This window comes from Colletotrichum fructicola (assembly GCF_000319635.2).
Source record: "Colletotrichum fructicola Nara gc5 chromosome Unknown KSG_Nara_v1_contig08, whole genome shotgun sequence".
In the NCBI taxonomy this organism is placed as follows: Eukaryota; Fungi; Ascomycota; class Sordariomycetes; order Glomerellales; family Glomerellaceae; genus Colletotrichum; species Colletotrichum fructicola.
In genome coordinates this window covers 2897447-2913726 of record NW_027094058.1, presented here as the reverse complement: position 1 = coordinate 2913726, position 16280 = coordinate 2897447, and the positions used below count along the sequence as shown (strand labels likewise).

General features: G+C 53.8%; 4 protein-coding genes across 4 annotated transcripts; all 4 read left to right on the top strand.

The window, feature by feature from the left end:
- Positions 1–310: 310 nt before the first annotated feature.
- On the top strand, positions 311–6251 carry fksA (1,3-beta-glucan synthase component FKS1; the record flags this gene model as incomplete). The annotated part of the gene is made up of 3 exons (XM_032025809.1): positions 311–516; positions 575–5854; positions 5912–6251. 3 exons carry the CDS (start codon positions 311–313, stop codon positions 6249–6251), a joined length of 5826 nt encoding a protein of 1941 aa, XP_031877636.1.
- Positions 6252–7351: 1100 nt separating this feature from the next.
- lcb1 (Serine palmitoyltransferase 1) lies at positions 7352–9162 on the top strand (the record flags this gene model as incomplete). Its single annotated transcript, XM_032025808.1, has 5 exons — positions 7352–7582; positions 7659–7759; positions 7817–8327; positions 8387–8878; positions 8950–9162. 5 exons carry the CDS (start codon positions 7352–7354, stop codon positions 9160–9162), a joined length of 1548 nt encoding a protein of 515 aa, XP_031877637.1.
- Positions 9163–11038: 1876 nt separating this feature from the next.
- Positions 11039–12294, top strand: MP65 (Cell surface mannoprotein MP65; the record flags this gene model as incomplete). The annotated part of the gene is made up of 2 exons (XM_032025807.1): positions 11039–11108; positions 11162–12294. 2 exons carry the CDS (start codon positions 11039–11041, stop codon positions 12292–12294), a joined length of 1203 nt encoding a protein of 400 aa, XP_031877630.1.
- Positions 12295–13112: 818 nt separating this feature from the next.
- Positions 13113–14943, top strand: SLD-0 (Delta 8-(E)-sphingolipid desaturase; the record flags this gene model as incomplete). Its single annotated transcript, XM_032025806.1, has 2 exons — positions 13113–13357; positions 13437–14943. The coding sequence occupies 2 exons, from the start codon at positions 13113–13115 to the stop codon at positions 14941–14943; spliced, it is 1752 nt and encodes a 583-aa protein (XP_031877631.1).
- Positions 14944–16280: the final 1337 nt, after the last annotated feature.

Here is a 16280-nt window from a genome sequence, read left to right as displayed (position 1 = left end):
CCGATCGCTTTATTTTGCTTCCGTAGCCTCTCAGCATCCTCCGAGCCACTGCAAGCACTCGGTCTTCTAATTTGGACGACTGTCGTTATCACCTTTTTTTGTTGTGCCGGCCACATCAGTCCAGGCTCACAAACCCCAGCCTCTTGCTGATCTCTCACTACTCCCGCGTCCAACCTCATGAGTCTTTGACGGTCAGTCAGAATCCCCTTGGCGCGAACGCAACTTGTTTTTTCCCTACGACCCCAGCCATCATGCCCCACGCATTCGTCGACGCGTTTTTACTGACTTGCACCAGATACCCGCCTAAACAATGTCTGGATACGCAGCCGGCGGCGGCGGCGGCGGTGGTGGTGGCCACCACGACTACGATGATGGCTACGGTCAACAAGGCCGCGGTAATGGCGCCAATGGAACTCAGCAAACCGATTCGTACTACCAGGATGACCAGTACTACGACCAGAACGGTTACGATGATCGTGGACATCACCAGGGCAATGATGGTTACTATGACGAGTCGTATGCGCACACATTCCTCCGCAGTTGTCCTCCATTGAACTAACTAAGTCATTCCCAGTGGTTACTACAACGCCGACCCGAACAATCCGTACCACCAGGAAGGTGGCTACTACGAAGGCCATGATCAGTATCAAGACGACTACTACAACGGCAATGCCCAGGGTGGTTATTATGATCAGGATTACAATCAGGGCTATGGCTCTGGTGCTCGCCGCCACGGTTCTGAAGATGATTCCGAGACGTTCAGCGATTTCACGATGAGATCAGACATGGCCAGAGCCGCAGACATGGACTACTATGGCCGCGGCGACGAGCGATACAACAGCTACGACCAGGGCGGCGCTCGTGGCTTTCGGCCCCCGTCATCCCAGATCTCGTACGGTGGAAACCGTTCTTCAGGTGCTTCGACCCCCAACTATGGTATGGACTACGCGAACATGATGTCTGCCGCATCCCGAGAGCCTTACCCAGCCTGGACATCGGATGCTCAGATTCCCCTCTCCAAGGAGGAGGTTGAGGACATTTTTCTTGACCTAACTTCTAAGTTTGGGTTCCAGCGTGACAGTATGCGAAACATGTACGACCATCTTATGACGCTGCTGGACTCCAGAGCTTCTCGCATGACTCCGAACCAGGCTTTATTGTCGCTTCACGCCGACTATATCGGAGGTGACAACGCAAACTACCGCAAGTGGTATTTTGCCGCCCATCTGGACTTGGACGATGCCGTCGGTTTTGCAAACATGAAGAAGGGCAAGGGCCTCAAGCGAAAGGCCAAGAAGAACAAGAAGAAGGGCGAAGCCGACAACGAGGCCGAAGCTCTGGAGGATCTTGAGGGCGACAACAGCCTCGAAGCTGCTGAGTACCGCTGGAAAACTCGCATGAACCGCATGTCCCAGCACGATCGTGTGCGCCAGCTCGCTCTGTACCTGCTTTGCTGGGGTGAAGCCAACCAAGTCCGATACATGGCAGAATGTCTCTGCTTCATCTTCAAGTGTGCCGACGACTACCTCAACTCACCCGCATGCCAGAACCTGGTCGAACCTGTGGAGGAGTTCACTTTCCTCAACAACGTTATCACGCCCCTCTACCAATTTTGTAGAGATCAGGGTTACGAAATCTCTGACGGTGTCTACGTCCGCCGTGAGCGTGACCACAACCAAATTATTGGTTACGACGATTGCAACCAGCTGTTCTGGTATCCTGAAGGCATTGAGAGGATCGTGCTTGGCGATAAGACACGTTTGGTCGACATTCCCCCTGCCGAGCGGTACCTCAAGTTCCAGGACATCAACTGGAAGAAGTGCTTCTTCAAGACCTACAAGGAGACTCGTTCTTGGTTCCACTTGCTTGTTAATTTCAACCGCATTTGGATTATCCACTTGACCATGTTCTGGTTCTACACCTCCTCCAACGCCCCCAGTCTGATTGTCGGATCTTCGTACGAGCAGCAGGTCAACCAGCAGCCCTCAACTTCCAGACAATTCTCCATTGTTGCCCTCGGTGGTACCATTGCCGCTCTCATTCAAGTCTTGGCCACTCTCGCAGAGTGGGCTTACGTCCCTCGTCGCTGGGCTGGCGCGCAGCACCTGACCAAACGCTTGCTCTTCCTCATTCTGATCTTGGTCATCAACGTGGCGCCTTTTGTCTACGTCTTCTTCATTCCCAATCCGAACGAAGAAATCGCGAAGATCCTGGCGATTGTTCAGTTTGTTATTGCGCTTCTCACCTTCCTCTTCTACTCGATCATGCCTCTGGGCGGTCTCTTCGGAAGCTACCTCACCAAGAACTCCCGAAAGTACGTCGCCAGTCAGACCTTCACAGCCAGCTACCCACGCTTGGCTGGCAACGACATGGCCATGTCCTACGGTCTGTGGGCTTGCGTTTTCGGAGCCAAGTTCGGAGAGTCGTATGTCTACCTGACTCTCTCCTTCCGAGATCCCATTCGATACTTGACTATCATGCAAATCGACTGCTTGGGAGACAAGATCTTCGGCGATGTCTTGTGCAAGAAGCAACCGTTCATTCTCTTGGCTCTGATGGCCTTCACTGATCTGATCTTCTTCTTCCTTGACACCTACCTGTGGTACGTTTTGGTCAACGCCATTTTCTCGATTGCAAGGTCTTTCTACATTGGTTCATCGATCTGGACTCCGTGGAGAAACATCTTCTCTCGCCTTCCCAAGCGTATCTACTCCAAGATCCTTGCCACCACAGACATGGAGATCAAGTACAAACCGAAGGTTCTCATCTCCCAGGTCTGGAATGCAATCGTCATCTCCATGTATCGAGAGCACCTTCTGGCCATCGACCACGTCCAGAAGCTTCTTTACCATCAGGTTCCTTCTGAACAAGAGGGCAAGAGGACTTTGAGGGCTCCGACCTTCTTCGTTTCCCAGGAAGATCACTCGTTCAAGACGGAATTCTTCCCCACTAACAGCGAGGCGGAACGTCGTCTGTCCTTCTTCGCTCAATCCTTGTCCACGCCCATTCCCGAGCCCCTGCCTGTCGACAACATGCCGACTTTCACCGTCATGATTCCTCACTACAGTGAGAAGATTCTTCTTTCTCTCCGTGAGATCATTCGTGAGGATGAGCCTTACTCCCGCGTAACCCTTCTCGAATACCTCAAGCAACTGCACCCTCATGAGTGGGATTGCTTCGTCAAGGACACCAAGATTCTCGCAGACGAGACTTCTCAGTTCAATGGCGACGGCGAAACCAACGAGAAGAATGAGAAGGATACCGCCAAGAGCAAGATCGATGACCTGCCCTTTTACTGCATTGGTTTCAAGTCTTCCGCACCCGAGTACACCCTCCGAACTCGCATTTGGGCCTCTCTTCGCTTCCAGACGCTCTACCGCACAATATCCGGCTTCATGAACTATAGCAGAGCCATCAAGCTTTTGTACCGTGTCGAGAATCCCGAGGTTGTTCAGATGTTCGGAGGCAACTCTGACAAGCTTGAGCGGGAGTTGGAGCGCATGGCCCGCCGCAAGTTCAAGCTGTGTGTTTCTATGCAGCGTTTCGCCAAGTTCAAAAAGGAGGAAATGGAGAACGCTGAGTTCCTCCTTCGCGCGTACCCTGATCTTCAGATCGCCTATCTCGATGAGGAGCCTCCCGTTGCCGAGGGTGAGGAGCCGCGTCTGTACTCTGCCCTCATTGACGGACACTCGGAAGTAATGGAGAACGGCATGCGCAAGCCCAAATTCCGTATTCAACTTTCTGGAAACCCCATCTTGGGAGACGGCAAATCCGATAACCAAAATCACTCCCTCATCTTCTACCGTGGTGAATACATCCAGCTTATCGACGCCAACCAAGACAATTACCTCGAGGAGTGTCTCAAGATCCGCAGTGTTCTCGCCGAATTCGAAGAAATGAAAACGGACAACGTCAGCCCTTACACCCCTGGTGTCAAGAACAAGGTTACTGCTCCTGTTGCTATCCTTGGAGCCCGCGAGTACATCTTCTCCGAGAACATTGGCATCCTTGGTGATGTTGCCGCCGGAAAGGAACAGACGTTCGGTACACTCTTCGCTCGTACATTGGCCCAGATTGGTGGTAAGCTGCATTATGGCCATCCCGATTTCCTCAACGGTATCTTCATGACGACTCGTGGTGGTGTCTCGAAGGCTCAGAAGGGTCTGCATCTGAACGAGGATATTTACGCTGGTATGAACGCACTTCTGCGTGGTGGCAGAATCAAGCACTGCGAGTACTACCAATGTGGCAAGGGTCGTGATTTGGGTTTCGGCTCCATTCTCAACTTCACCACGAAGATCGGAACCGGTATGGGTGAGCAGATGCTCTCTCGCGAATACTACTACCTGGGAACCCAACTCCCTCTCGATCGCTTTTTGTCCTTCTACTACGCCCATCCTGGTTTCCATCTCAACAACATGTTCATCATGCTTTCCGTCCAGATGTTCATGATCTGCCTGCTCAGCTTGGGAGCTCTCCGCCATGAGACGATCAAGTGCGACTACAACCGCGACGTTCCCATCACCGACCCTCTCTTCCCCACCGGCTGCCAGAACACGGACGCCCTCATGGATTGGGTGTACCGCTGTATCCTGTCAATTATCTTCGTGCTGCTCTTGGCTTTCGTGCCCCTAGTCGTGCAAGAGTTGACGGAAAGAGGATTCTGGCGCGCTGGCAAGCGTCTCGCCAAGCAATTCCTTTCGCTCTCCCCGTTCTTTGAGGTCTTCGTTTGCCAAATTTACGCCAATTCGGTACAGCAGGATCTCTCGTTTGGCGGTGCTCGCTATATCGGTACCGGTCGTGGCTTTGCTACTGCCCGCATTCCTTTCGGCGTCCTTTACTCCCGTTTCGCCGGCCCGTCTATCTACTTCGGATCCCGTTTGTTGATGATGCTTCTCTTCGCCACTGTCACCATCTGGCAGGCCGCGCTCGTCTATTTCTGGATCTCCCTGCTCGCATTGGTCATCTCTCCGTTCTTGTACAACCCCCACCAGTTTGCGTGGAGCGATTTCTTCATCGATTACCGCGATTTCCTTCGATGGCTATCCCGTGGTAACTCGCGCTCCCACGCCTCTTCGTGGATCGCCTTCTGCCGCCTTTCTCGTACCCGTATCACCGGTTACAAGCGCAAGGCTTTGGGTGACCCCTCTGCCAAGATGTCATCTGACGTACCCCGTGCGGCGATTACGAATCTCTTCTGGGGCGAGATCTTGACTCCTCTCCTTCTCGTGGCAGTCACTGTCATCCCCTACTTGTACATCAACGCGCAAACTGGTGTCACCACGGACAACAACCCTGGCAAGTCCATCTTCCCGACCAACTCACTCATTCGAGTTGGCGTTGTGGCCCTCGCCCCTGTCGCTATCAACGCCGGCGCGCTGATGGTCTTCTTTTTCATGGCTTGTTTTATGGGTCCTCTCCTCAGCATGTGCTGCAAGAAGTTTGGAAGTGTGCTCGCGGCCATCGCTCACGGTATCGCCGTCATTGTGCTTCTCGTCTTCTTCGAGGTTATGTTCCTCCTGGAGTCTTTCAACTTCGCGCGAACCCTTCTTGGCATGATCGCCGTAGTAGCCATCCAGCGTTTCATCTTCAAGCTTATCATCTCCTTGACGTTGACGCGTGAGATCAAGACGGATCAGGCCAACATTGCATTCTGGACGGGCAAGTGGTACTCTATGGGATGGCACTCAGTTTCGCAGCCTGCCCGTGAGTTCCTCTGCAAGATTACGGAGTTGAGCATGTTCGCTGCCGACTTCGTCTTGGGCCACTTCTTGTTGTTCATCATGTTGCCGGTGATTTTGATTCCCAAGATCGACATGCTGCACTCGATGATGCTCTTCTGGCTTCGCCCTGGGTAAGTGTTTTGCTTCTTTGTCTCGGTACGCACCGTTGCTAATAATGCTTTTTGCAGCCGTCAAATCCGCCCGCCAATCTACTCGATGAAGCAGTCCAAGCTGAGGCGCAAGCGTGTCTTCCGATACGCCATCCTTTACTTCACTCTGTTCATCGTTTTCATGGCGCTCATGATTGGTCCTGCTGTCGCAGGGGACATGATCCCCACGTCATTCTTGTCCTCTTTAAGTGGCAAAGACCTGGCGCTGGTGCAGCCCAACTACGAGAAGGACAACACGCGCAACGAGACGGAAACCGGCACGGGCGCGGCAGACTACTCCGGAGCTGGCCTCACCGTCTCCACGGCATCCAGAAAGGCAACAGCCACCAAGCGTTCCGAGAGAGTTCGCTTGTTTTAATAGGGATTGTACCATAAGATGAATGGGAATTCGCAAGGAAGCGTCGCTGCAGAGGAAGGAACCCAGACGAGTGACGAAGGCGGAGGTTGGGACCCGAGCAGCATTGACGGATTTTTAATGTCCATTGTCTGGCGTGTTTTTGTGTCTTTCCACAGTTACCTACTCGTTTCTTCTTTTTGTTAGGGCAGGGAATATGGCTGGCATGGGATCACGGCTTTTAGACCTGCAAACTAAGTATATCTTCAATTGCCCAGACTAAGACTGGACGGGCGTATAATCGAGTTACGTTGTGTTCAGCATTATGGCCCTGTGCCTCAATGAGTGACATTTGAGACTCAATTTGATTGGCGCTGCGCCATTCGTCAGGTACAGTGTGTGGGCAAAGGCCAAGGGCTGAGCTGGTTGGCAAATGAGGCTGTCATTGAATGAGCTCTGGGGACTGGGTCGCCAGCAATGATGACTTGTCCATAGGCTAGATTGCGTGGGTGACCTTGACTTCGCAATGCTCGTCGCCCCTGAAAATGAGGAGTGGGGCGGCCCAATGAGAGAGAAGCGTCAGAATTTTTGGCCAGGGGCGCGCACGCTCGGGGCTCGGGGAACCACCGCGTCACAAGCCTTGTCACTCGCGCACCTGAGATGTGCTCACGGCCCTCAGGCAATGCACTTGCTCCTTGCCAACGAGAGAACTGAGAATACCTCAGCGGCAGCAAGGTCTGTCAAAATTCGCATGTGCGTTGCTGCCAGTCACCCATCGCCCGCTGTACCTGCCTCAAGGCTGTCTTACTAAGGTAGCACCCCGGAACTCGAGGCTCGAGGCACCTCAAAGGCTAAGTCAACCGCACCACGGATTGTCTGTCACCTTGGGTACTTGCCCACCTGGCTTGCCTCGAACTTTTGCGGCACACCCCGACCCTTCCGCCAACACCAACCTGTCGTTCTTGCCTACAAACCCCGAAGCGACCAGCTGCCCTCTGTCTGCTTGCTCCCGTCGCCGCGCTGCATACCATCACTGGATTCGGGTTTCTTCGTCCCGTAGTCCTCCGTGTGTTATCCTCCCGATCTGCCCGTTGTTCTACCCCAGATCAACGCCCACGCCCATCATGGACGCCAGCGAGGTCCAGGCGATGGTGACCGACTGGCTACGCGATGCCTCCGCCGCCTTCCAGAAGGTCCCTGGATCTGCTGTCCTGATCCGCTACATCCAGTCCAGCTACCAGAACGATCCCATCCGCTCCGGCATCGAACTAGTGCTCTTCATCTTCTTCGTTCGCTACCTCCTCTCGCCCTCCTATTCCACTCAGAAGCAGAACTTCATCAAGCTGCGAGACGACGTTCGTGGCGCCCATTGCTCTTGAGCAATTGCGTGAAGCAATTGTATTACATGCGTCTGGCTGACCTGGCGTTCAGGAAATTGATGAGTTAGTCGACGACTGGACTCCCGAGCCCCTGGTTCCTCCTCAAAGTGCACTCGAGGAGATGGAAAGCGAGCGCTTGCCCGTCATTGTTGGGTATGAGAACACCTCCCTTTGAGACAGACGCAGATCGGTTTTTCTAACAAGCCTCAGCCCTACGGGACCCAAGACCAAATTGGCAAGCGGCCGCACCGTGACGAATCTCGCTTCCTACAACTTCTACAACTTCAATGCGAATGAACAAATCAAAGACAAGGCCATTCAGACGCTGCGCACCTACGGAGTCGGTCCCTGCGGCCCTCCCCAGTTCTATGGCACCCAGGACGTACACATGAAGACCGAGGCAGACATTGCGGCATACCTTGGTACGGAGGCTTGTATTGTCTATGCCCAAGCCTTCTCGACCATTTCCAGCGTTATTCCGGCTTTTTGCAAACGTGGCGATATCATCGTGGCTGACCGAGCTGTCAACTACTCTATTCGAAAGGGCCTTGAAGCATCTAGGAGTACCATTAAGTGGTACGCACATGGCGACATGGATGACTTGGAACGTGTTATGCAAAAGGTTGTTAAGGACCAGAGGGGCAAGAAGTTGACGCGCAGATTCATCGTGACCGAGGGCTTGTTCGAGACGACCGGTGACCACGCTGACCTTCCCAGACTCGTGAGTTCCTTGGCTGGGTCATGGTTGTCGCGATATACAGGCTAACGGAGTGGGTGTAGGTTGCTTTGAAGGAAAAGTACAAATTCCGCATCATCCTGGATGAGACATGGTCGTTTGGCGTCTTGGGCCGGACTGGCCGTGGCCTCACCGAGGCACAGAACGTTGATCCGTCTCAGGTAGACATGATTGCAGGCTCTCTTGCCGGCCCTTTGTGCGCTGGCGGTGGGTTTTGCGCAGGAGCCAAGGACGTTGTCGAACATCAGCGCCTTACTGCGGCGTCTTACACGTTCTCGGCCGCCCTTCCTGCTATGTTGGCCGTGACAGCGAGTGAGACTCTCAGCGTGCTGCAGTCCAACCCGGATATCCTCACGCAGTGCCGTGACAACATTAAGGCAATGAGAGCACAGCTAGACCCACGCAGCGATTGGGTTTTGTGCACAAGCTCGCCCGAGAACCCAATCATGCTTCTCGTGCTTAAGCCCGAGGTTGCTGCGGCGCGAAAGCTGACGAGGGAGGACCAGGAGCGTCTCTTGCAGGAATGCGTTGATGAGGTGAGTTGTTGCTGTCTCGAGGTTGTCTGCCACTAGACACAACGCTAACGCGAGCCTTTGTGGCTTTCAAGGCACTTGCGAATGGTGTTCTGATCACGCGACTAAAGAGCATGGCCATTGCCAACAACCTAGACCCCAAGGACAACAGCTGGAACATTCAGCCGGCGCTCAAGGTTTGCGTTACATCGGGACTTCCAAAGAAGGACATTGAGAAGGCGGGCGTCACGATTAGACACGCAATCACGAAGGTCATGACGCGAAAGTCGAGCTCCAAGTCATCATAGAAGATTCAGCACACAGACGGCCTCAAGCACTTAGAGTGATGTGTATTGAAATACACCGCGTCGAACGGGCGTGACGCGACTCATTTGGCCTGCGTCTCTTCGTCAGATTCAGCTGAGCTTGCATGGAAGGGATATAGAGGACGCAGGGCGAGCGTCGTTGTACACTTCTCTTTCACTGTTCTCAAGGCCGAGGCTTGAGATCCACGAGAAGCGGGTTCCCGGATACCCGCATCTGACTATTTCATGTAATGAAAACAATATACTAATACTTGATAACAATACAGTATACATGCTGTCCGTCTGCGGCGCAGCTGTTGAAACGAGGGAGACATGCTGGTGAATCAAAGGGGCCCAGACATTGTGGTGCGTAGCAGCAACTCCAGCCACCTCTGGCGACGTTTTCTGATGTTGGACATTATCCGTGTCACCCCCCCCCCCCTTTCCCCCTTTTTCCACGGCCCTGTGCAGAGAGATGGAGAGGACGTCTGACCCACGCAACGTTCTAGACTGAACGGCTGATGATGGTATCATCAGTCAATGTCAATACCCCATGGGACGGGACAGCAGCTGGCTGCGTTTTCCTGTGGCCCTGGTCACCGGGTTGGTCTCCTATTTGTCGCAATCGTGTAGCTTTTCGGAAAGCCGTGATAGGAGGCGCCTCGGTCAAGGCAAAGGTCGGGTCTGGAGCTGCGAAGGCTCCTTGTTCCTCGAGAACTTGAACGACGCGAGCCTCAATTGAGTTGTCTGCAAAATCCTGCCTCGAAGTGCTGACTTCCCCAGCTTTATTCAAATCCCGGGCTTGTTTAATTGTACCCGTTGCCGACGAAGCACCGCGACACCACTCTTTCAGTAAAGGGAGCCAGTCAATACCCATGACCCAATTCGCAAACCACGTATATTCATCATCGTCAAACCACTTCTCCGTATGTTCTTCATTGCAACTGCCTGTGCATCATGAAATTAGAAAGCATTCATTGCCACGGATGCAAGTGGACGATGACGTCTCAGGCATGCCCGCATGTTCTTGTGGGCATCCCAAGCTAACCTCCATCTGCTCGTGGCATAGGATACTGCCAACTCTTTCATTCCTGGGGGCAGATTTGCCTCAGTCCCGTCTCAGTCGTTCTTAAACATGCGTCAAGTTTGGGGTTGAGACCGGTTTACGATCTTGACTGTCTAAGCCAACTGAGCCGCCAGAATGCCAAACAAACCGAGTTACCAAGGTGAGCCCCACGACTGAGCTTTTGTTCTTCCTCTGCACAATGTCCAATTGTCTTGCTCCCTTTCTTCGTTTGCTGCGGAGTTCCTGCACTGCACCGCACTTGCAAGCACGGCCAGCATTCCTTCCCCAGTCGATCGCCTCCCTCCATTCCCTCCTTCCGGCCCGACCACCATGACCTTCATCTACCGCCGTTCCTGCATCTCTTGGTATTTGCCAAGACCCAAGGGCGGTCCTCCAACTGCTCGAGTTGCCCACTGATGGCTGGCAAGCTCTGCCTGGCTGCGGAATACTTGACTGTCACGCTGCCACCTTCGGCTGGCCATTGTCCTATTTCTTTGCCTTAACCTCATCCCTTCTGTCGGATCATCGCCGCTCGCTGCCGTTGACCTCGCATTGCCCAAGCTGTACCTACAGCATTTCGTTCCTTTGAGCCCGTGTTGGCTTGTTTTCCAGTCACTCCTTCAGAACTATACAATTCTTGACTTTCATTTACCTCAATTAACTTACCTCGAAACCAGGTCCGACTCGTTCCTTTCAAAGTTGAAAACGGCTTTCCTCCTGATCGACGCAGTCCGCTTAACTTGGGAATCGTTCTCTGCGCATCGCAGCTGAGGACTCTAACTCAAAATCCGCCAAGTCCTTGAGAAAGACAAGATGAAGTCCGCAGGCCTTTCATCAGCTATGCTCTTGGCCTTGGTCGGCTTGTCCAGCGCTCATCCTCAGGGTAAGGAACGTGTTATACTTGTTCGTCCTAAGGGTGCTGACATGCACATCCAGGCACTAGAGATGTAGAGGAAGCAACACGGCCCGGTAGGATTGTCGTCACTGAGACATCGCTGAAGGAAGCCACCGAGGCTCCTCAAGTCGTCGTCTACGTCAACGAGGAAGGCACTCCCTTGACCACCACCACTGAAACAGTTCGGTTCGTACCTGCCAGCAGGGCCCTGGATCATGGAACGAAACCCGTAGGTCTTGAGACTCGCTCTGGTGCCGCTTCTCCTGAAGTTGTTTACTCTGCCCACGTCCCGGGGTATTCGAAGACGCCTGTTTCCTCTTCACTTCCTCTCTCACCGTCCTCATCTTCTTCGCCATCGGCGTCTGCCTCTGCAAGTCTCTACGGCATCGCCTATGCGCCCTACACGGCGTCGAATGATTGCAAGTCAGCGGCTCAGATTGCGGCAGACTTTTCTGAGTTAAAGGGCAACTACTCGGTCGTCCGCACGTATGGCACCGATTGCGAGCAGATTACGAAAGCGCTTCCAGCAGCCAAGAATACTGGTCTCAAGCTCATTCTCGGCCTCTTCGATATTGGCCCTATTGAAGCTCAGGTTCAGACGATTGTCACGGCCGTCGCCGGCGACTGGTCTTCTATTGACACCGTCAGTGTTGGCAATGAACTGGTGAACAGCGGCAAGGCCACTGCTGAGCAGGTCATCACGGCCATGACGAAGGCGCGGTCGCTTCTCCGAGCGGCGGGGTACGCTGGGCCCGTTGTCACTGTCGACACCTTTGTGGCGGTATTGACCAACCCAGCTCTGTGCGACGCGTCAGACTACTGTGCATTGAACATCCACCCTTTCTTCGACAAGAATACCGCGGCCAAGGATGCTGGGCCTTTTGTGACCAGAATAGTAAGCCAGGTCCAGGCGAAGCTCTCGGACCGGAACAAGCGCATCGTCTGCACAGAGACAGGTTGGCCGTGGCAGGGAGACAGCAACGGCGCTGCGGTACCTGGCGTCAGTGAGCAGAGGCTGGCTGTTGATTCAATCAAGGAGGCGTTCGCAAGCCACCCAGGGAATGTCATTCTCTTCTCGGCCTTCAACGACCTGTGGAAACACTCTGATGCCAGCACTTTCCACGCAGAGAAATACTGGGGAATCGGGGGAGTCTTGTCTGGTTCTAGCAAATAAGTCGATGCAGCCACTCATTTGGCCCTGGCTGCGGGCAAGCCGAGGACGACGAGAAGAGGTTCTGCTGGGCTGATGGCGAGTAACCAATTCTCTAGCATTTATATTCGTATTGGCTTCCATTTCCATATCCCAACCGAAGTATCTGATGAGTGATGTCGAGGCAAATGTCCTCAGTCGCTCTTGATCAACGCGGCTTAATTTCGGATCGAGAGTAGATGGAACGACGGAAACACGCTACTGTGGACCCGCCCGGAGCTGTTCCTCGCATGATTTGCGCCATTGTGTGGTGGTGATGGCCCGACGGGCTGCTGAAAGCTCCGAGAACCCTTCTGCCATTCTGTTCAAATATTGAGGTGGCCTACCACACGTGGCCATTGGTTGTACGCTGGCACTCAAGGTTCCAAGCTTTTATGCAAGGTAGCTCGACATATATTTGGCCTGCCAGGTTCGCCGACGCATCTCCTGTATCTGGCATCTAAGCCAGCAATATGCGGTGAATAGCGGCCACGAAATACCGCCTTGATCCCACCCATCCACCACTTTTCCCAGACCTAGGTTCTCACCTGTCTTCTTTTATTTCCGGCTTTGATTTTTGTTTTTCTTGGAAGAAACGACATCACATTGTGGCCTGCCCCCCACCACCCTCCCTCCCTCTGCGTCTTGACGACAAAAAGCTACCCCTGCCAACCTGTCCTGTCAATAGTGCACGTTCGTTCAATTGGTTTCGAAACTCTGCTCGGGCAGCTCGCCATCATTCCCTCCTCTCTCCACGCATCACTCATATCTCTGGTGGTTCGACGGTATCTTCGAAGATTGCAATGGTTGGCTTTGCCGCCGCCGGAGCTGCCGCCATGGGTGAGGGCAATCGGGAAACCCCCAAGAAGGAAAGGGAATGTCCGTTCATGTCTCGACGCCAGGTCGAGGGCCTGATTGCCCAGGGACGCACGATCACAATCGTCGACCAGTTTGTTCTTCGGCTCGATGGATGGTTGGCCTACCATCCCGGCGGTGACAAGGCCATTCAACACATGGTCGGTCGAGATGCCACCGACGAGGTCACAGTGTATGTTCATCCCGTGGAGAGGTCTCTTGCATAGTCTTACCTTTGACGCTGGTGAAACTGACGCATACCTCTCCAACAGTTTGCACTCACCCGAAGCGAAAGCACAAATGAACCGGTATCGAATTGGCAGGATCGAGGGGCATTGGCGGAACTTTGTTCCTCCCATTCAGGGTGGCAAGTTCAGAACTTTGGAGGAAGGCGACCCAGACATCGACGATGCGGAGGAAGACGTCTCGCTACGCTTTTTCGGTCCCTCGTCTCCCAGTGACGTGAGCTCGCGGGAGACTTCCCCGGTCTTCGATACCACCGACAGCAGCGTACGGCAACGACGAGGTGCACCTCAGAGCTCGAGCTCTGTGTCATCAGCAACTTCGGACTGCGGCGACGATGAAGAGATGGACGGCACTGCGTTTCTAGATTCGGAGACTCGCAAGAAAATCAACCTCGATCTTGACAAATACCCACCCCTCGACGACGAGACCCAAACCGAGATCGTGCGCAAGTACAGACTGCTGGATCAGCGCATCAAGGACGAGGGTCTTTACGATTGTGACTATCGTGCCTACGCCGTCGAAATGACCCGCTATACGCTCCTGTTCGTTGGCATGCTGACCTTTTTGCGTTGGGGCTGGTACGTCCCGAGCGCGGCCTGTCTAGGATGCTTCTGGCACCAGCTTGTATTTTCAGCTCACGATGCTGGTCATATGGGCATCACGCACAACTTCCACGTCGATACGTGTATCGGCATATTCATTGCCGACTTCATGGGAGGTCTTTCCATTGGCTGGTGGAAGCGAAATCACAATGTCCATCACATCGTTACCAACTCACCCGAACACGACCCGGATATTGAACATATGCCTTTCTTCGCCGTGTCCCATCGCTTCCTCGGCAACTTGACATCATCTTACTACGAGCGCATGATGACATACGACGCCGCGGCCAAATTCTTCCTGTCCATGCAGTCGTACCTCTATTACCCGATCATGTGCTTCGGCCGTTTCAACCTTTACAGGCTCTCCTGGGACCATTTGATTTTCAGGCGCAGCCCCAAGAAAGGCATTGCCTGGTGGCATCACTGGCTTGAGGTGGCTGGACAGGTTTTCTTCTGGGCCTGGTTCGGCTACGGTGTCGTGTACAAGTCTATCCCTAACAACTGGGACCGATTCGTTTTTGTGATGGTCAGCCACATCCTGCAGTCACCGCTGCACTGTCAAATCACGCTATCACACTTTGCTATGAGCACCGCCGATCTGGGCCCCCACGAGTCGTTCCCTCAGAAGATGCTGCGGACGACCATGGACGTTGATTGCCCGTCATGGCTGGACTTTTTTCACGGCGGGCTGCAGTTCCAGGTCGTTCATCACATGTACCCTCGCATTCCGCGTCACAACCTGCGCAAGACGCAGAGATTGGTGCAGGAATTCTGCAACGACGTGGGCATTCCTTACGCCCTGTACGGCTTCGTAGACGGTAACAAGGATGTCATCGGTCGCTTGGCCGAGGTGTCTCAACAAGCTGCCATATTGGCAAAGTGTCAAAAGGCTGTGGTCAAGAATGGTGATATCCTCGGTGGACACCACTAACAGCCCTCTCGTATGACTCTGGCCCCTCGCTCCCCCAACCGACATGCACATGCAATTGGGGTTAGCGCAGCTACGACCGGTGTGGGATATGAAATGAACGAGAGGCGCATGTACGCAGAGCCTGTAGCGCCCAGCTAGATCGGTTATAATGTCTAGAACGAGATCGATCCGATATGTGTGACTGCATCGATGTTGCATGGCATGGGATTTATCCTCCGATCCGATTCGCTACACCCGTCGGAGACGGCCCTCTCCTCCGCCGCACCCACATGAGCGGGCATCATCTTCAAACGGAGCGCGTGTTGTTCGTTTCTTTTCCCGGGCGAGAAGAGGGCTGGCACTAGGACAACAAGCAAGTTCGTCGAGCTGCAATCGTCAGTGTGAAAGCGCCAATCTTGTCTTACGTAGCCAATGGCAACTTGGCTAGATTACACGGCAGTGAACTTTGCATCATGATGAACCCACAACTTTGTCCCTCACTTTTCCTCTCACCCTCTTGTACAGACGGCACGCATGTATTCCGATTTTCTCGCTCCAATCAAATGTGTTTCGAGCAAGACTGAGTACGATAATGCTCTCCCCAACCCCTGTTTGGCTCTAAGGCCATCCGCGATACTGGCCTCCACGCACACACACACACACACACGCGCACACACACACAAACGCGCGCGCGCGCAAGCAGGTCATCGATCCGCGGGTGCGATCCGATGCGATGTATGCACGATGAACTCTTGAGAGGTCGCACAGGAACCACACCACGTACCTTTTGATATTGAAGGAAAGGACGTAGGTAGGGTGAAATGGAGAAGGAGGAAGGCGGGATCCAAGGGTACTACTAAAAAGCAATGTGTTAGAGAGACTGCATAAGGAGGCCTCAGTCTCTGAAGAACAACCGTTTCCTATAGCCAGTACCATACAGCCGAGCTACCGGCATGAGACATGACGTATGGACAGAGAGACAAGGGCTGTCGATTATGGTTCCCGCCTAGGCCCTCGGCCTGTTCTCCACCATCCTACAACGATACCACAGAGAAGCAGACGGCGGATGAATAGGAGCCGACGGTTTGTCCACCGTTCAGGGGTCCATGAGAATGACCGGAGGTTGAGCCGCGAGTGATGGGCGATGGCTACAGCTGGCCATCTTGTCATCGCCGTCAGTAGTGTACCCCGAGATCTCTTGGCTGCAGTTACGTTGATGCACCTCATCGGAGGGATGCGGAACAGCCAGCCGTAGGGAGGGCACTTGAGAGCGGTCTTGAATCCGCCAAACGTCTGATGTCTTTCATGTTATGAGGTACTGTCAGAGCCATGTGAGAAATCGGCGTTCTGGGCGACTG